Source organism: Dendrobates tinctorius, unplaced genomic scaffold, assembly GCF_039654945.1.
Source record: "Dendrobates tinctorius isolate UK_male_01 unplaced genomic scaffold, ASM3965494v1 ptg000022l, whole genome shotgun sequence".
NCBI lineage: Eukaryota > Metazoa > Chordata > Amphibia > Anura > Dendrobatidae > Dendrobates > Dendrobates tinctorius.
This window is the reverse complement of record NW_027361690.1, coordinates 20,338,991-20,359,484: the sequence shown is the minus strand read 5'-3', so window position 1 is coordinate 20,359,484 and position 20,494 is coordinate 20,338,991. Positions and strand designations below refer to the sequence as shown.

General features: G+C 46.4%; 1 protein-coding gene across 1 annotated transcript in view; it reads left to right on the top strand.

Annotated features, from left to right (window-relative positions):
- The window catches only part of SECISBP2L (SECIS binding protein 2 like), a 69,186-nt gene that overhangs the window by 34,694 nt on the left and 13,998 nt on the right, over nucleotides 1-20,494 (top strand). The window contains exons 6-10 of the mRNA XM_073568460.1: nucleotides 9,355-9,379; nucleotides 13,214-13,326; nucleotides 15,191-15,325; nucleotides 16,640-16,720; nucleotides 18,190-18,357. Of these exons, the coding sequence (XP_073424561.1) occupies nucleotides 9,355-9,379; nucleotides 13,214-13,326; nucleotides 15,191-15,325; nucleotides 16,640-16,720; nucleotides 18,190-18,357 (522 nt within the window). The remainder of the gene's footprint in view (nucleotides 1-9,354; nucleotides 9,380-13,213; nucleotides 13,327-15,190; nucleotides 15,326-16,639; nucleotides 16,721-18,189; nucleotides 18,358-20,494) is intronic.

The following is a 20,494-nucleotide window of genomic DNA, read 5'->3' as shown; positions in this document are numbered from 1 at the left end:
TATTGTTACAAATTATTCTGTACGACAGAGGTTCTCAACATTTTATAGTTTGCAAAGGACTGAAAATGGTCTTTTGTTGAATTTGCAGCATTAAGAAGTCGCATAGATATCACCTTCACAACTCTAGCATCCATTGAAATTGAGTTTTTAGATGTCAGCATAGCCTCCCAGAGCTGCTGTTTTGATGTGAACTGCCTCCCATCCTCATCGATATTTTCCTAGGTCATACTCCAAAGGTTTTCAATAGGGTTGTGGTCAGGGGAGGATAGTGGCCGCAACATGAGTTTCTCTCCTTTTTTGCCCATTGTAGCCAATAACGCGGAGGTATTCTTTGCAACATGAGATGTTGCATTGTCAACATGAAGATAATTTTTCCCGTCTCCCATGACGGCACACATGAGAGAGGGGATCCGCCCAGCCAGTACAGGAACCCTACTGAAGATAAAAGGGGCGGTACCTCTCCCTCGCTTCAGTTGGGTTTCCTGTCCTGACAGGGACCCGTGTGCTGAAGACGGCGTGTCAAGATTCATGTACCTGCCCACCCCCGTGCCAGCATGGAAGATCAGGCAGAGCCTGTGCGCTGGGCGTCGGGGGTGGAAGCGCCGTCCGCGGGTCCCCCGGGGGCTCAGCGTCCGAGCGGGCGTCAGCGCAGCACGGTCAGGGGTCCAGGGGCTCTTCCGAGGCTGCCGCGCCGCCCTCCCCCCTCTGCCGATGTCCAGGAGCTCCAGGAAGGGCGGCCGCTCTTGGGTCGCGCCCCTCTGACGTCACGTGGAAGGCACGCTGGGAATGGGCGTGCCCGTGTGACGTAGGGGGCGGCGCCGGGATCCAAGATGGCGGCGCCCATGGGGAAAACGCTGGCCGGCAAAAGATCATCCCGGCGGCGTGGCAGGAGGGGTGAGGGGCTGTGAATGGGCACCGAAGGAAGCTTAAGAGTGCAGTGGATCCCTCTCGGATAGAGGGATGATCACAGAAGACGCACTCATGCCCAGAAAACTTCACAAGGGAAGTGGGGCAAGAGAGCAGCAGCAGCAGCAAAAGCTCTCGCCAGATGCAGTGCTGAGCCGCCAGCATACCAGAAGTAGCCGCTCAAGTGGTGGGAGCGGCAGTTGTAAACACGACCGGCATGACTGAGACGTCCAGAAAAAGCATCACGAGTGCATCTGAGGAGCCTCCGAGATCGGTACCCTTGATTGACAGCGGTGGTGAGTGATCTACGTGAATGTCACCCTTATGGTAACTGGGTTCCAATTTTTCTGTTTGATCACTAGGGGTTGCTAGAGGCAAAAATAGAGCATGCACCCTATGCAGACACCCGCTGGCAGGTCAGTGGCAGAAAGATCTCTGCGCTGACTGTATAAACAAAGCCATATGGGATGAAATCCCTGATTTGGTGACTAGCCTTAGGGCTATAATACAAGAGGAGGTGAAAGGCTCCCTAAAGGCAGCCCTTAAAAGGGCGAATAAAAGAAGCCGTACAAGGGACTCAGAGGCCTCGCTAGTGCAAAAAGGCCGTGAAAAATCCCTGTGCCCCTCCACCTCCTCTTCCTCTACTCAGTCCTCAGAAGCCTCCTCAGACAGAGATATAGGGGGCCGTCCGTGTTTCCAAAACAGAGGATGTGGAAAAGCTGGTCAAAACTGTCAGGTCTACAATGGGCCTTAAGGGAGGACTGGAGGAAAAGGAAAAAGGAAAAAAAAACGCACCTTTCCTGTAAATGATAAGATAAAGGCCTTAATTGACAGGGAATGGGCAAAACCCTGAGAGGTCGGGTGCCTTACCTTCTACATCAAAAAGGTGGTACCCATTTAAAAAGACTCAGAAACCTGGGAAAAAATCCCAAAGATTGATGGTGCCGTAGCTAAATCCTCAAAAAAGGTATTTCTACCATTAGAGGACTCTGGCGTGCTGAAAGACCCGCTTGATAAAAAAACAGATGATTTCCTGAAGCATATCCAGGAAGCATCGGCAGGTGGATAAAAACCAGCAATAGCTGGTACTTGTACCGCTCGTGCCCTCATGGCCTGGCTACAACAAATAGAGGACCAGATCAGGGATAAAATTCCTAGGGACGAAATACTGTCTAATCTGACACTGGTACACGGAGCAGTGGCTTTCCTAGCAGATACCTCAGCAGATGCCGCGAGGTTGACAGCTAGAGCGGCAAGCTTATCAAATGCAACAAGGCAAACCCTGTGGCTTAAAGGGTGTCCGGGGGATTTGCCATCAAAACATAGACTGTGTTCCATTCCATGTGACGACCAGTTCCTCTTCGTAAAAGGAGAGGATCGGGCTATATGTTTAAAGGGCCCTCTACTTCCTCCAAAAAATCTCCCCAATGACATCAGGTCGGAGGTAGGGGGAGGACTTTTCCTCTTCCTTCCCGCCTGGGCAAAATATCTCCCCCAGTACATGGGTCCTGAGCATAATCAAGGACGGTTTAAAAATAAATAAAATTCACCCGTCTGCCCAGGCGATCCTTTATAATGACACCCCAAAGGAAAGCCCAAGAGCAACAACTGACCCTGGAGACGGAAGTCTTGGGACTAGTGCAAAACCGAGTCCTACAGGGGGTCCCAGTTCAAGAAGAAGGAAAGGGGCTTCTACTCCCCCCTCTTTTTAATACAAAAACCAGACGGCTCTTGGAGGACCATAGTTAATCTGAGGAGGCTCAATTAGTGGGTAGACAATTGCTCCTTCAAAATGGAGTCAATCAATACGGCCACAAAAATCCTGTTCCAGCACTGCCTCATGGCAGTGATAGACTTAAAAGATGCCTACTATCATATCCCAATCCACCGGGGGTATCAAAAGTACTTGAGAGTAGTGCTCTATGTCCAAGGTCAGGTCAAACACTACCAATACGCAGCTCTTCCGTTCGGCCTGTGTACAGCCCCCAGAGTCTTCACCAAGGTGATGGCTGAGGTAATGTCATTTCTTCGTTTCCAGGACATGGTGATCGTCCCACACCTGGACGACTTTCTTGTCATAGGGAGGTAAGAGACCCATTGCACACACCAAGTGAAGGAATTGATATTAACGTTACTAAGGCTAGGATGGATAGTAAACATCCCCAAGTCGAGACTAACGCCAGTAAAGGTGCAATCCTTCCTAGGGCTAATACTGGACTCCGAGCGACAGCGCTGCCTCCTACCAGGAAACAATGTGACCAGAATAAGGGGCCTAGCTCGCACAGCAATACAAAGGCTAGCTATAACATTGAGGAACGCAGTGTCCCTTTTAGGCTCGTTGACATCATGCATACCCGCGGTAGCGTGGGCACAGTACCACTTAAGACAACTGCAGTGGGAAGTTCTGTCAGCGCAGAAAAACTTGAAATGGCTTTTAGAGGGCAAACTATGTCCCTCCATGGAGGTAAGGAACTCCCTACTCTGGTGGACTATAGAAGAGCATCTAACAGCCGGTGTCCCGTGGCAGAAACCAATCGAGGACCTCATTACAACCGACGCAAGTGCCACAGGGTGGGGAGCACACCTGAGATCCCACTCGATACAGGGAATCTGGTCCTCGCTAGAAAAGGATCACGGTTCAAATGTAAAAGAACTATGGGCAGTAGAGAAAGCCGTGAAACTTTTTCTCCCCTTGCTTCGGGGGCGCCACACCCGAGTCATGACGGCCAATCGTGCAGTGGTAGCTTACATCAACCACCGGGGGAGGGGAAAGAGATCTCGGGGCCTCATGAAAATACCAAATCTACTTTTCCAGTTAGCTGAACAACATCTGTTGTCCATCACGGCACTGCATATAAGGGGTGTCGAAAATACACAAGCAGAATTCCTGAGTCGCAGACACCTAAGACAGTGGGAATGGTTCCTAAACCCCCAAGTTTTCCAACAAATAGTTCAGGCTTGGGGCAAACCAGAAATAGACCTGTTCGCCACCTCACGCAACAGCGGGGTCAGGAAGTTCTGCTCACTGAATTCAAAAGATAATCCCTTCGCAGTAGATGCCCTACAAATACCCTAGAAGTTCTCCCTGGCCTATAAGTTCCCCCTTGATAACAAAGATCCCCGTAGTAGTCCGGAAAATCAGGGAGGATCGAGCAAGAATAATTCTTATAGCTCCGTTTTGGCCAAGGAGACCTTGGTTCTCCCTTCAGGGACTCATGTCAGTGACGGATCCATGGATCTTACCAGAGGTTCCAGACCTACTCTCCCAGGGACCGGTGGTCCACTCTCAGGTGGGGGCTTCCATCTGGCAGCCTGGATTTTGAGAGGGCGCTACTGAGTCGCCAGGGATTCTCACCAGGGTTAGTCTCCACCCTGTTGAAAAGTAGAAAACCTATAACATCCCAAATCTACGGTAGAATGTGGAAAAAGTTCCTAGGCTTCCTGGGGGAGCCTTTGGGGGATGTAGCTCCAGTGGGACCTATCCTAGAGTTCCTTCAGTCGGGGCTGCAACTTGGGTTGGCCACTGGCACCCTCAGGGTCCAGGTCTCAGCTCTGGGGGCCCTGCATGGCTGCGGCCTAGCGGCCAATAGGTGGGTGTCCCGGTTTATATAGTCCTGTGGCAGATCGAGGCCGGCCATTATCCCAAATATAACTCCCTGGGACCTGAATTTAGTCTTAGAGGCTTTAACCAAAGATCCCTTTGAACCATTACATGAACTGTCACCAAAACTACTCCCATTTAAAACTGTATTATTGGTAGTCTTAACATTGGCCCGTTTAGTGAGTGACCAACAAGCTTTATCTATATGCCCTCCATATACGCAGATCTTGGATGACAGGCCGGGTCTGGTCTTAGAACCACACTGTCTCCCCAAGGTGGTCCAAAACTTTCATAGGACTCAAGAGATCTCCTTGCCATTTTTCTGCAATAATCCTAAAAACCCTGGGGAACAAAAGTTCCATACATTGGACGTAAAGAGAGCCATATTACAATAAATGTCAATAACTAGTCAGTGGAGGAAAGATCAGTCCCTGTTTGTAGCTTTTCTGGGTAGTAGAAAAGGCTACGGGGTAGCGAAGAGTAACATTGCCAGATGGATCAGGGAGGCCATTATGTTATCCTACTCAGCAAGTGGCGCTCCGGTTCCAGAAGGCATCAAGGCTCGCTCCACCAGAGCCGTGGCTGCCTCCTGGGCAGAGAAGGCTGAGTTATCGATTGAGCAGATTTGTAAAGCCGCTACTTGGTCCTCACCTTTTCTTAAGCACTACCGACTTGATCTATCTTCCTCTACTAACCTAACCTTTGGTAGAAGGGCGCTGCAAGCGGTGGTCCCTCCCTAGGGTGTCTTATTGTACAAAAGTCTCTCGTGTGCCATCATGGGAGACGGGAAAACACCAAGGTTACTTACCGGTAGCCGTTTTTTTCGGAGCCCATGATGGCACCTGTATATTCCCCCCCTTATCACTTCTTTTGGTGTGCACTATAGTTTGCGTGCTTTTTTTAGTAAGATATAATGTGATAGTTTTACCATGTGTACTAACCCGGGGGCCTCTCATGCTCTGTAAACCAACTGAAGCGAGGGAGAGGTACCGCCCCTTTTATCTTCAGTAGGGTTCCTGTCCTGGCTGGGCGGATCCCCTCTCGTGTGCCATCATGGACTCCGGAAAAACCGACTACCGGTACGTAACCTTGGTGTTTTCTACAGATGACGTGGCTCTTATTTTTGTATGATGGAAGAAAGTGGTCAGCCAGAGACTGTATACCTTGCCAAAGTTAATTTTCACACCGTCGGGGACCCTAAGACCGTGTTTCCACGATGAGTTTTTGCATTATTTTTTTTTTTTTTTTTTTTTAAATCAAGTAACTTATATTACTCAGTGGGTGCAGAAAATCTCCAAAAGCTCATCGTGACAACGTAGCCAATGCATGACTCTGGCCGAAAACATGACTCTGCTACTTCCTTGCTGACGTTGCAGCCTTGTTGGGAGGTGGTGTCCATCTACTATGCCATCCATCTGGACCATCCAGAGTTGTGTGACACTCATCAGTAAACAAGATTGTTTTACAATGAGTCTTAATGTATCTCTGGGTCCACTGCAACCGTTTCTGCTTGAGTACTGTTTAGGGGTGGCCATATATTAAGTTTCTGCACAACTGCAAACTTCTGGAGGACCCTACACCTTGAGGTTTGCAGGATTCCAGAGATACCAGCAGCTTCAAATACCCGTTAGCTGCTTTGTAATGGTATTTTAGCAGCTGCTCTCTTAAGGTACTGTCACACTTAGCGATGTACCAGCGATCCCGACCAGCGATATGACGCGGTCAGGATCGCTGGTACATCGCTAAGTGGTCGCTAGTGAGCTGCCACATAGGCAGATCTCACTAGCGACATCGCTGGGGACGGGGATCGCTACTTACCTGTCACACTAGGCGATCCTGCGTCCTCCCGCCCGGCTCCACGCGTCGCTCGTCCTCACAGCAGGAAGCGCCGCAGGAAGCTGACGACGAGAAACAGTCCTGAACGTTCTCGCGCGATCAGCGATAAGCAGCGGGGGAGCCGGTCGCTGGTAAGTATCAGACACAGAGATATCGCTAGCAATATCGCTATAACGTCACTAGTTATAGCGATATTGCTAGCGATATCTCTTAGTGTGACATACCCTTTAAGCGAATGAATTTGTCTGGTAGAAACCTTCCTCATTATGCCTTTATCTCCTTGAACTCATCTGTGCTCTTTTCATACTTTTCACAAGGCATTGTACTGTTTGATGCTTTTCAGCCACAGAGATCCTTTTTATTTCCCATATTGTTTGAAACCTGTGTTCTGCTTAATAACGTGGAGCGTCTTTGTAGTGGAAGTAGCACCAGCAGTCCTTTAATTGGGCTCACGTAGAAAACTTCTTATCGCAGTAGTTAATTAATTTCAGTGATCTAAAGAACCTGAGACACAATACCATCCATGAGTTTATTTGAAAACAAAAACTACATCTTTATGACACTTAAATCCAATTTGCATAATAATTTGGAATGCAGTGTACTGACAACTTGGTCCTTCTAAATGGTGTCTATTGGATGTATCTGGGGTGGAGCTGCATCGTGTGGATAGACCATTTTCGGACTACTCCTTAGCGCTCCTACTTTTTTTTTTCACAGCAATAGCCAAGTGCATGTGCAGTTTAAACAGTGTACCAAATAGTCCTATAATGCAGGAGACTGTGGAAAGCGTGCCATTCAGGCTCCCTTTGGGTTTTTTTTCTCTCATATATACAAGAAAACTATCCTGACTTCCAGTGGTGTTGTTTAGAGTTTTATCAGCTTGGCCGTAGTTTTATGAGAAAAAAGTTTTCGCCCATTCCTCTATCTAACAGACCATGAAAAACGGTCATCACTCAAATTGCATTCGAGTGCAGTCTATTTTATTTTTTTTTTTCCATGGACCCATAGACTTGCATTGTTGATTTTTGTTCCAACACTCAGATCAGTATCATGCTTATCTCTGTGCTGTTGCATGGGTTACTCAGTCTCCACTAAAAAATCAATAATTGTGAATGGTACATTTTTTAAATGGGATATAATCAGCAGTGGGGTACCTCGGGGATTTGTGCTAGGATCAATACATCTTAATCTCTTTATTATTCACCTAGTGGATAGGATTGAGAGTAAACTGTCAGTTTTTGGTGATGACACCAAACTATGTAGGATAATTAAAATCTGAACTTGACATTACAAAATCATCTGGGTAAGATGTATCAATGAGCAAACGCTTGGCAAACGAGGATAAATGTAGAGTAATGCACCTGGGACGGAGTAATCCTACTGCTGCATATACTTGGGACTACAGAACAGGAGAAGAACTTGGGTATTCTGGTTGTAAGCAAGCTGAGCAGCAGTACTCCATTTCAAGCAGCAGCCGCAAAAGCAAATAAGATTTTAGGATTTATTAAAAGAGAGAGAAAATCCTGTAATCCCAGCGTATTGTCACCCCTCTAACTCACTTGTGAGGCCATATCTAGAATATGGCATCCAGTTTTGGAATCCACATTTTAAAAAGGATAGTCAGAAGTTAGTCATTTCAAAGGCGGGCAACTAGATGATTGTGAAAGGCATGTTTAGCTTAGAAAGAAGAGGTGTCAGAGGAGATATTCACATCTATAAATACATGTGTGGTCAATACAAAGGACTGGCACATGACTTATTCCTTCCAAGGGCCATACTTAGAACCGGGGCACTCATTACGGGTGGAAGAAAGGCAATTTCGGCATCTAAATAGGAAAGGGTTCTTTACAGTTAGAGCAGTCAGACTGTGGAATGCCCTACCCACAGAAGGTAGTAATGGCAGACACTGTAACAGCTTTTAAAAGAGGGCTGGATGACTTCCTATGTACGCATAACATTGCGGGTTATAGATAATGTAGTGACAAAATGTACACTTAGTGGAGAAAGGATGAACTTGATGGACCTAGGTCTTTTTTTTTTTTTTTTTTTTCAACCTATGTAACAGCCCCATTGACTAAGAAAGGTATAAGTTCTATCCTTTATAAAGGCAGATAAACTCATATGTGAAGAACATACATCTGGATTAACCCTTAGCACTGCCATGCATGCCATAAATTTCTAGTTTGACAGCCTGGTGGTGACTTTTTCAGTTGCATGCACTAATTTGCATACTATGTACAGCAAAATTATGATTATTACAATGTGTTTTTTTAAAATTATAATTATTTATATACCATAATTTTAGGATTATTAAACACACTTTTCCCCCCATTATTTTTTTTGAAGGGAGGAGGGAATGGGAGTGCGTCTTATAATCCAAATGTAGTTTACCAGGGGTGGTGGCTGTGGTGAAGTGGGGTCTCAGGAGGCCAGGTCGCTGCTGCAGGAAGCTGGAGGTGGCTGGTGTTCGGCAGTGCGAGGCTGCGTCGGGCTCCGGGCTTTACGAAAATGTCGGCTGAGTTCACTTCCTATAGTTTTCAGTTCGGGAAAATGGGTGCTGGACGCAGCGCAGATTGAGATCTCTGCTACTAAGATCCAAGTGCTCTCAATCTGCACATGTTCCGCCTCAGGTGGCCTTTTTCCCGAAGTCCACTGCATTGAAAACAGTAGGAAGTGGACTACGCCAACGTTTTCTTAAATCCTGTGGCCCGCCTTAGCCTTATACAGCCGAAAACCTCCCTCCTACCAGCCTGGAATCATCACCCCACTCCTGCTGCCATTGGCTTCCTGCAGCAGCGACCCGGGCTCTTTGAACCCCACTCCACCACAGGAGCCTCCCCCGGTAAGCTACAGAAAAATCAGTTTTTGGGTCTTTACAGTCCCCAAAATGGTGGTGGGTGTTTAGAAAGGGAAGTGTATACACCTATAAGACATTAACTAAATCACCCATGAAATATTGTTGACTTTTACATTTATGTAAAAAAAAATTATTTAATTTTTTTTTGTTACAGGTTGCTGAAGTGGCTGTATGTACAGGTAACACTCATTTTTCTTAGATTCACATAAGTTACACAGTTTAGACCTCTTGCATATAATTGAATTTACTGTCCTAAAACTCCTTTTTGAAATGTTCAGTCTCCAGACGTGTCATACATTAATATATCAGCAGCTAGAGCAGCAGCCAAAAGTTTGGTTGTTTACTCTTGGAGATATTGGAATTTTTCTTTTTTGTTGTGATGGGCATTTTACGAAAGTGACAACAAGAAGTGCAGCCATATTGGCTGTCTTCAGGGTATCTGAAAATGAATGGTGTTTTCCCAAAAATGAGACCTAGCTTGATTTTACAGGATTTTTTGAGTATGGTTGAAAAATAAGACATACTCCAAAAATAAGCCCTCATTACATTAGGACCGATGTTTTGGGGGTGGGCAAACTCTCAGGGGACCCCAGCATTTCTATGTCAAGGTTTAAACTGCTTAAAGGGAACCTGTCAGCAGGATTGTGCACAGTAACCTACAGACAGTGTGAGGTCAGCGCTGTTATACTGATTACAATGATACCTTGGTTGATGAAATCTGTCTTGTGACTGTTTCTTAATCTTTATTTTCAGTTTTGTGTTAATCATATGCTCGTGTCCTGAGGCGGGGTTGATGTATGTGGTGCTCTGATTAGATATTCATAATGCAGGCTGCTGACAGGCATAATGAATAACATCACATGCTGAATAAAAAAAAACGCTTCTGCAGGCAGGTGACAGCCGTAGTACCTGCACTGCAGCATAATCACATCCTTTTGCGGATTTACTTGAGCGAGGAAAAAATAAAGTTATTTTGAAAATGGCGCCTGCGTAGTAGCACATATCGGTTTGTATAGAGATCGATAGCTGATGTTGGGCAGGTGCCGGCGGCGCCATCTTGCTGCAGAAGAGAAAAGTCTTCCTCTAAAATAGCCCTGCCCGCATCTGCACAGTGGCAGCTCTCGGAGATTGCCGACAGCTGCTATTGTGCATGCGCAGGTGGCACCATTTTGGTGGAGGACATTTTTTTTTTTTCTTCTCCAGCAAGATGGCGCCACTGGTGCCTGCGAAACATCGGCTATCGATCTCTATATAAATCGATAGCCGCTACTGTGAAGGCGTGGCGGGTGCATTTTTAAAATTTACTTTTTTTTTCCTCGCTCAAGTAAATCTGCAAAAGGGATAAAATTCTAACGACTCAGTGTTTCCGCAAGAGAAATTGACATTCCGCCGCTCTGAATCCCACACCGCTGGCGAATTTAAGCAGTGTAAGGTTGGTTTCACACTTGAGTTTTTTTGCGCTGCTTTCCCCTATACTTTAACATGGGTGCGCATACATATGCGTTTGTACGTGTTTGTATGCGCATGCGTTTTTTTGCAGTGTGCGCTCGGGCGCACAAAATGCATCCTGTTGCATATTTTGTGCGTCCGACTTGCCCCCAAAAAAACGCATGCGCACGCAATGCGTTTTTTTTTTTTTTACAGCAAAACACCCATTAAAGTCTATGGGTGCGCATACGTGCGCATTGTAATGCGCACGTATGCGCAAAAAAAGCATGCATTTTTTTTAAAAAAAAATATGCACCAAAACCCGCAAAAAACGCACAGAAACGCATGATGCGTTTTTTTCATGCGTTTGTGTGTGCAAAAAACGCGCAGCAAAAAAACGCAAGTGTGAAAGTAGCCTAAAAAAAGTACAGTGTGTGGGATTTCAATTAATCCCATCACCTGTGCTTGTACTGTACAATTTACCGCAAAAGTCCCAAAGGTCAATTAGAGAAGGACAGGACAAAAACTCATGCATATAGGAAACACTTAGGAAGGAGGGAGATGAACTGCCACCACAGATTATAATCCGTAAAATGTAATCTTTATTAGATACATCTCGTATAATAGAAATAGATAAGAGGGCTGCTAGGCACCAAGATTGCTGGGGCGCAGGTTACCATGTAAAGTGCAGAGCAATCTTGGGGCCTAAAAGCCCTCTTTTATGTATTTCTGTTGTATGATATTTATCTAATAAAGATTAAACTTTACAGATTATACTCTGATGGTTCATCCCCCTCCTTCCTAAGTGTTCCCTTGTACTGTACAATGCAACGTTTTGGATGCAGCGGACATATGCTGTGTCCAGAACGCTACTATTACTGATCGTAGGCAAGCAGCCTAACATGAAGTACAATATGTCACGAAAAAACAGTGTCTGAATCACTGGGATATTTTGAAGCGTTCCAGAGTTATTACCTCATAAAGTGGCTTTGTTCAGAATTGAAAAATTTGGCCTGGTCATGAAGGTGAAAACAGGCTTTGTGGTGAAGGGGTTAAAGGAGGAGGTGGGAGTTGCCTTTTTATTTTTTGCTCTTGGCTTCCTGTCCAGTAATAGGACAGATCCTGGCTCTTTCAGGTGCTGTATGGGTTTCGGGAAAATGAAGTTACAAGCATGTACAGTAATTATCACTTTTCTGTTATCATTTTTGCAACCATAGACATCACAGCTAAAAATGCCAAAATCTCTGTAAGTTGCCACAAACAAATATTCCATAAATGCAGAATAAAAATGGGATGCAGCCCTTCAAATGAATGACATTTATTAGGCAATAGAACAAAATACCTGCGCTGGTTAACTATATCCAAATATAGGAATACTAAATGAATCCCTTTAAGGGACAAAAAGAGCATAAATGAAGAATCAAAAATCAAATGCAGCATAAAATAACCTTGATAAATATGTATAATAAGAGCCACCAATTAGGTGAATGTGGGTTAATGTGCCACTTACTTCATATTGGTTGTAGAGCTGCAAATAGATCCAGCGTGTGCCGCATGGAATGATGGCTGTGCAGCGGCTGGAGCAAGGGCGGGGAGGTCAGGTGTCGTCACCGGAGGGAAAGTTTTTATTTTTAAGATTTTTTATCTACATACACTTTTAATTTAATTAAAATAAAATATTTCTTTTTTAATGTTCTGAATTTTGTATGACAGTTGTTTCTGGTGTATCTGGTCCCATACTGCAGTTAGTAGTTTGTGAAGCAATCACCGTAGTGTGATAGGTTTTTATGCTGACAGGTGGGGGGAGGTGTGGTTTATGCCATATATAAGGATGGACGCAGCAGGGTTTGATAGCCCTGATGAAGAAGGTCCGTAGACCTTAGAAACGCATTGGCATCTATTTTGGCCTGCACGCGCTCCCATCCTTTCTCTCCGGTGACGTCACCTGACCTCCCCGCCCTTGCTCCAGCCGCTGCACGCCGGTGGTGCCTCTTGGCCGGAGTGCGCCGCCATTGTTTTTTACATCCAGCGGCTGTTACCCCCAGAGACGTGTGTACACCACCATCTATAGGAGGGACGCCTCCTTGTTGTCCCGTCTCTGCTCCCATTACCGCGATACAGCCATCATTCCATGCAGCACACGCTGGATCTATTTGCAGCTCTTCAACCAATATGAAGTAAGTGGCCATTAACCCACATTCACCTAATTGGTGGCTCTTATTATACATATTTATCAAGGTTATTTTATGCTGCATTTGATTTTTGATTCTTCATTTATGCTCTTTTTGTCCCTTAAAGGGATTCGTTTAGTATTCCTATATTTGGATATAGTTAACCAGCGCAGGTATTTTGTTCTATTGCCTATTGTTTGTTCTTTTGGGTGTGCACAGACCCAATATATATACCAGCAGCGGTTACCTTATATATATATATCCAACCTTTCCACACTAGGAAGCGCCAGTGTATATTTATTTCATATCTGAATGACATTTATGTTTTGGGTGGAAAATGTCAACAGGAGTCTATTATATAGCACTTGTGGTCACAATAAAGAAGATATTTGACTTTTTTGTATCTAAATGCAGGAGGGAGTTGGGCCAATGTAGCTTCCCAGGGTACTCAGAAAAGACCCTGGAATGAAAAAAGTCAAGCTTTCTCAAGAGGTGGGAGACCAGCTGAATCTCGTAATAATGCTCAGGTAACATATTGTGTAACAATACAGATGCATAAAAATATTTTAATTTTTCTTTTATACTTTACATTAGCACAGCAGTAGTAAAGCTGAATTTCTAATTTTTGTTCCTAGAAGCTAGTATGTTAAAATGGCAAACAAAATGTAATTGGACAGCATCAATGATTAATTGACAACCGTACAATGTCAGGAATGCAGGTACTACAAAAGAGGAACAATCCCCAGTCCTCAAGAAATCCAAGCAGTAAATGTAGATGGTGACCGTATCCAGAGTACTAAAGGCTCCTTTTTATTATTTCACCACCAATGCAAGAAGACGGTGCATTGACCCTGACGATCTGATGGGTCTTTTCACACTGTTTGTTAGGGTTTAAGTGTTGCTGTCTCCCAGTAATTGTAAATACCGTATTTTTCGCTTTATAAGACGCTCCGGATTATAAGACGCACCCCAAATTTTGAGGAGAAAAATAGGAAAAAAACTTTATTTTTAATAAAATGGTGGTGCATCTTATAATCCATGCGTCTTATTGCTTACCAGGGGTGGTGATGGAGGAGGCCGGAGTGGAACATTGCTGCTGGGATGAGGGGGTGTTTTGATGTGCAGCGTGCCGCTGCCGGTGTCTGTTACTGCCGCCGCCCTCTGTCCCCTGATGCTTGCCACCACCGCCACGCTCTGTCCCCCGGTGCCTGCTTGCCACCACCGCCGCGCTCTCCCCCGGTTCTTACCGCCACGCTCCTATCCCCCGGTGTTTGCCGCCATCGCCGCGCTCTGTCCCGTTCTGAGGGTACTTGCCGTGGCACTCTGTGCCCTGATGCTGCGCTGTCCGCCACCGCCGCGCTCCTGTTCCCCGGTGGTTTCTTCCGCCGCGCTCCTGTCCCCCGGTGGTTTCTTCCGCCCCACCGCCGCCGCCGCGCTCTGTCCCGTTCAGCGTGGGGGGGTCTCTGTCGCTCCATGCCTGCTTTCTTCCTGGAAAATGGCCGCCGCGCATGCGCAGACGGACATCTCGGCACTGAAATCTCGGGAGATGAGATTTCAGCGCTGAAATCTCATCTCCCGAGATTTCAGTGCCGAGATGTCCGTCTGCGCATGCGCGGCGGCCATTTTCCAGGAAGAAAGCAGGCATGGAGCGACAGAGACCCCCCCACGCTGAACGGGACAGAGCGCGGCGGCGGCGGTGGGGCGGAAAACCACCGGGGGACAGGAGCGCGGCGGTGGCGGACAGCGCAGCGGCAGCATCAGGGCACAGAGTGCCGCGGCAAGTACCCTCAGTGGCAGCGCAAATGTATATCCTCTTTGTAAGACGCACCCCCTTTTTCCCCTCAATTTTGGGGGAAAAAAAGTGCGTCTTACAAAGCGGAAAATACGGTAAATAATGAAGAAAAATCAAAATATTTTGTACTCTGGATGGTATTGTCATCTTAATTTACTGCTAGAATGTTAAGATGGCTCTTTCCATTTAATATATAGTGTTACAATATGTATTGCCTTCTGTCTTGAGGAGCGCACTGCTCCCCCTGCCTTCCCGCTTCCTGTTTGCTCTCTTGACAAATGACAGTTCAGGATGGCGCCAGAACCCTGTGCTCTTAGATGCTGTAGCAAAGGCAGCTTTGCCTCTGCAGTATCGGAGGATCACCAGCACACCAAAGTTGGCCAGATCCAGCAGACTGGTCAGCTTCAGAGCAGTGTTTGCATGCTTTATATTTAACAAGGGGCTTGTAAGCGTGAGCTCCTTGCCGTGAAAACAACCTCTGATAATCTATGATGGTGGCAAATTGATAACTCTATTGACTGCATTCTGATGAGAGAACCCCGATAATTTGTGCTCTTATAGAGCAACTTTAATTTCCTATTTTTGTGTTATGACCATAGCTTGGGTATCGTGTGAGAGGGCAGAGTACGTCATCTGAAAGAAGACAGAATATCCATAGGAAACAGGATAGTAAAAGTGGAAGTACGGCTCAATTAAGCAGATCTGATCAAAGCCATGAGCAGCTCTACTTTGAGGTAATGTATTTTGATAGCTTTGGTCCTCCTGTTGTCCACATGGTCTAATAGCATTTTCAGTTGAAGCGAACCTGTCGACCGTTTTGACCCTGCAGAGCTGCTAACATGCAAAGACAGGAGACCTGTCATGATTTTTAGTTTATTATTATTTATTATAGCGCCATTTATTCCATGGTGCTTTACATGTGAGGAAGGGTATACATAATACATACAAGTACAATAATCTTAAACAATACAAGTCACGACTGGTACAGGATGAGAGAGGACCCTGCCTGCGAGGGCTCACAAACTACAGGGGATGGGTTAGGATACAGTAGGCGAGGGTAGAGCTGGTTGTGCAGCGGTTTGGTGGATCGGTGCTTACTGCTGGTTGTAGGCTTGTCGGAAGAGGTAGGTCTTCAGGTTCTTTTTGAAGGTTTCCATGGTAGGCGAAAGTCTGATATGTTGTGGTAGAGAGTTCCAGAGTAGGGGTGATGCGTGGGAGAAATCTTGTATGCGATTGTGGGAAGAGGAGATAAGAGGGGAGTATAGGAGGAGATCTTGTGAGCATCGGAGGTTTCGTGCAGGTAAGTACCGGGAGACGAGGTCACAGATGTATGGAGGACTCAGGTTGTGGATGGCTTTGTATGTCATGGTTAGGGTTTTGAACTGGAGTCTTTGGGTAATGGGGAGCCAGTGCAGGGATTGACAGAGGGGAGAGGCTGGGGAATAGCTGGGGGGACAGGTGGATTAGTCGGGCAGCAGAGTTTAGAATAGATTGGAGGGGTGCGAGAGTGTTAGAGGGGAGGCCACAGAGCAGGAGGTTGCAGTAGTCAAGGCGGGAGATGATGAGGGCATGGACTAGGGTTTTTGCAGATTCTTGGTTGAGGAATGTATGGATCCGTGAAATATTTTTGAGTTGAAGTCGGCAGGAAGTGGAAAGGGCTTTGATTTGTGGTTTCAAAGAGAGACCAGTGTCAAGGATATCCCCGAGGCAGCGAGCTTGTGCGACTGGAGAGAGTGGGCAGCCATTTACTTTAATGGATAGGTTCGTTGGGGGGTGGTCACATGAGATGGGGGAAAGATGATTAATTCTGTTTTGTCCATATTAAGTTTTAGAAATTATTTGCAGCATAACTGTTAAAATTACATTTTTCTATAGCGCCTGAAAATGACGGTGGTTCTCAAGACATCTTGCGTACTCTCTCTCTGATTTCATGTAGATTTAGTTACAGGAAGAATAGATTAAAACATTGCATCCAAAAAAATGTATTCTGAGTGATTTTTTTTTTTCTATTAAAACTTTGTTGATTTGCATATTTGTATTAATCTAAGGATGAAGATGAGTTTCCAGATTTAAACAGCAGCTCTATGGCTTCAAGAAATGAAACCCAACCAAAGATGGCAGCTAAAGTGGTAGGTGGAAGCTCAGTAGTTAGAGTGACCCTGACAGCTGATTCCATGGGCAACACGAATCAGTCTGGCACTGTAATTTCAGCCAGGTATGTTTTACCCTGAAACCTTTGTGGCACATCTCTCCGCCCTGCTCTTCTTGTGTGACTGGTCTCTCCTTAATGTGTGTCTTTCACCAGCCTCTTGAACTAGTCCCCTGAGCTGCAGTCCCCTGCTGGCTTCATATGTTTCAGAGTAAAATCTCCTTTGTTGAATTATGCTGCATGTGTCTAAGGCTAGTTTCACACTAGCGTTTCGTGGAGCTGCGTTGGGCTGCGCACGGCCACCGCTAAGCTCCGCCCACGGAGTACGCAGGCTATGCACAGGTATGCGTTTGCCAGCGCATGCGTCTTTTTGAAGGTGCGCCGAGCGTACCAAAATGCAACACGGTGCATTTGGCACAGGTCGGTGCATCGGCAAACGAATACCTGTGCACGGCCTGCGTACCCAATGCTAAAGATGGGCTACGCAGGTCTCATGCAGCGTCATGCGCCCATAGGCGGAGCTGACAGGAGGAGGCGTGGCTGTGGGCGGAGCTTAGCGGCGGCCGTGCGCAGCCCGACGCAGCTGCAGGAAACGCTAGTGTGAAACTAGCCTTAGTCAGCTGTCAGGTTCACTCTAACTTCTGATAGATTGGGGGGGTCATAATTTCCCTTGTCGAGAATTTACATAATGTGAGAGATCTTGGTAATTTAAATTTTATTTTTATATATGAATCTCAGTATGTAGAAATATGATGCTTAAAGAGTAACTGAACTCCTTTTTTTCTAAGTAACTTTTTATAGACAAACTTAAAAATCTTTTCAAATTCCTTTATTAGGAGATTTATTTTCATTTCCGTGAGGAAAAAAAAGTGTCCAAACCTGTTTTTCCCTAGTCTATTTTGCCTGACTTTAAATGAATTACTATCAGAGCATACTCATTTGCAGTACTGATGCTCATTCTGTGCATGTTATACCCATCACAACAATCTTTTTGAGTAGATTATTCCCAGAGTTGGGGGTTCATTCAGACGGCTGATATCTGACAAATGCAGACTGGTCGCAGGTTTTCCGTTCAGAGCTATACAGCCTTGTAGCAATACATGTAGCTGTCATGCTTCAGTCGGGTGATTCGCAGCCAGTCCGGGTATTGCAGTCCAAGATCGGATGTATAGCATGAAGACAATGGTGTTGAGCTGACTGATTCACTGCCATCACCCTTCTCCAAATCACTCTGTTGTGATTTAAATGCTGCAAAAGGCAGAGTAAGGGAAGCCACTTGCATGCTATATTTTTTACAGGTTTTAAGACAAATTCCATAATTAAACTGATTTGCAAAGTTTCATTATTTTACAAGCTGGACAAAGTTTCAAAGTGTTACTATTTAAACTATTGACTGTGCCTTTTTCTCCCCCTCCCAACATTTGTTGTCTTTCTCATTATTATTTCCAGTTGGATGGTTTACCAGAAAACTCCCCCATTAATATTGTGCAAACTCCAATACCCATTACAACGTCTGTACCAAAACGGGCAAAAAGTCAAAAAAAGAAAGCTCTTGCCGCTGCTTTAGCCACCGCCCAGGAATATTCTGAAATAAGCATGGAACAGAAAAAGCTCCAGGTTTGTGAATCATTCCTCTTAGGAAAATGCATCAATTTTAGGCTACGTTCACACGCTTAGTATTTATTCAGTACTAGATTATGGCCCGATGCTATTGCATCGGGAGGATGCGATAGCATCATACCTCTTGCCATGTTAACCCTCAACACACACACTCCTCTCACCTTTCACCATCTCCACTCACTCTTTCACTCCACATACGACCCCTTCTCTCACTCCGTCTCTCATACTCACGCCGTCATCGCCGCTGCTCCACGATCCCCGACATCATCTTCCGCCGGCGCCATCCTGGATCCAGACGTTGTCCACGCCGGCGACATGTTCTTGCGGCGACGCCATCTTGAGTATCGTGTAATCCCGTGATACTCAAGATGGCGTCGCCGGAAGAACATGTCGCCGGCGTGGACGACGTCGGGATCCAAAATGGCGTCGGCGAAATCTCGCGAGTTTTCGCCGACGCCATTTTGGATCCCGACGTCGTCCTCGCCGGCGACATGCTCTTGCGGCGACACCATCTTGAGTATCGCGGGATTTCGCCGATCCAAAATAGCGTCGCCGGCGTGGATGCCGTCGGGATCCAAAATGGCGTCGGCGAAATCTCGCGAGATTTCGCCGACGCCATTTTGGATCCCGACGTCCTCCACGCCGGCGACATGTTCTTGCGGCGACGCCATTTTGACTATCGCGGGATTTTGCCGATCCAAAATGGCGTCGCCGCAAGAACATGTCGCCGGCGTGGAGGATGTCTGGATCCAGGATGGCGCCGGCGAAAGATGATGTCGGGGATCGTGGATCAGCGGCGATGACGGCGTGAGTATGAGAGACGGAGTGAGAGAAAGGGTCGTATGTGGAGTGAAAGAGTGAGTGGACGTGAGTGGAGATGGTGAAAGGTGAGAGGAGTGTGTGTGTTGAGGAGGAGTGGTGTGTTGAGGGTTAACATGGAAAGAGGTGTGCGGTGACGTCACCGGTTACAACTGGACGGAAGTTGTTACAACCGGAAGCTGCTTAGGGCATTTATTATTATAGATTTGACATCAGTATTTGTCAAAACCAGGAGTGGCACAATCAGAGGAAAAGTATCAAAGAAACACGTCACTACACACACACCTTTCACCATCACCACTCACTCTTTCACTCCACATACGACCCCTTCTCTCACTCCGTCTCTCATACTCACGCCGTCATCGCCGCTGCTCCACGATCCCCAACATCATCTTCCGCCGGCGCCATCCTGGATCCAGACGTCCACGCCGGCGACATGTTCTTGCGGCGACGCCATCTTGAGTATCGTGAAATCCCGCGATACTCAAGATGGTGTCGCCGGAAGAACATGTCGCTGGCGTGGACGACGCCGGGATCCAAAATGGCGTCGGCGAAATCTCGCGAGATTTCGCCGACGCCATTTTGGATCCCGACGTCCTCCACGCCGGCGACATGTTCTTGCGGCGACGCCATCTTGACTATCGCGGGATTTCGCCGATCCAAAATGGCGTCGCCGCAAGAACATGTCGCCGGCGTGGAGGACGTCTGGATCCAGGATGGCGCCGGCGGAAGAAGATGTCGGGGATCGTGGATCAGCGGCGATGACGGCGTGAGTATTAGAGACGGAGTGAGAGAAAGGGTCGTATGTGGAGTGAAAGAGTGAGTGGAGATGGTGAAAGGTGAGAGGAGTGTGTGTGTTGAGGAGGAGTGGTGTGTTGAGGGTTAACATGGAAAGAGGTGTGCGGTGACGTCACCGGTTACAACTGGACGGAAGTTGTTACAACCGGAAGCTGCTTAGGGCATTTATTATTATAGATTATGCTTTGCTTATACAGCGCTATCTTATTCTGCAAAGCTTTAAATATATTATCATCACTATCTCCATGGGGCTCACAATCTAAATTTCCACTCAGTATGTCTTTTGGAGTGTGGGAGGAAATCCCAGCTTTGCTCTGCATATAAAACATGGGCGTTTAGAGGGGTTTTCTGAGCTTTATAGAAAAATAAAACCCTATTTATGCTGTACACTTGTCTACAAGAGATCTCTCATCAGTATGAATTGAATAATCTCATTTTCCAGCAATTTGATATGCTAATATCATCATAGTGTTTATTTTCATCCTTTCAGCTTGTGGGTGGGGGCAGCTACACACGT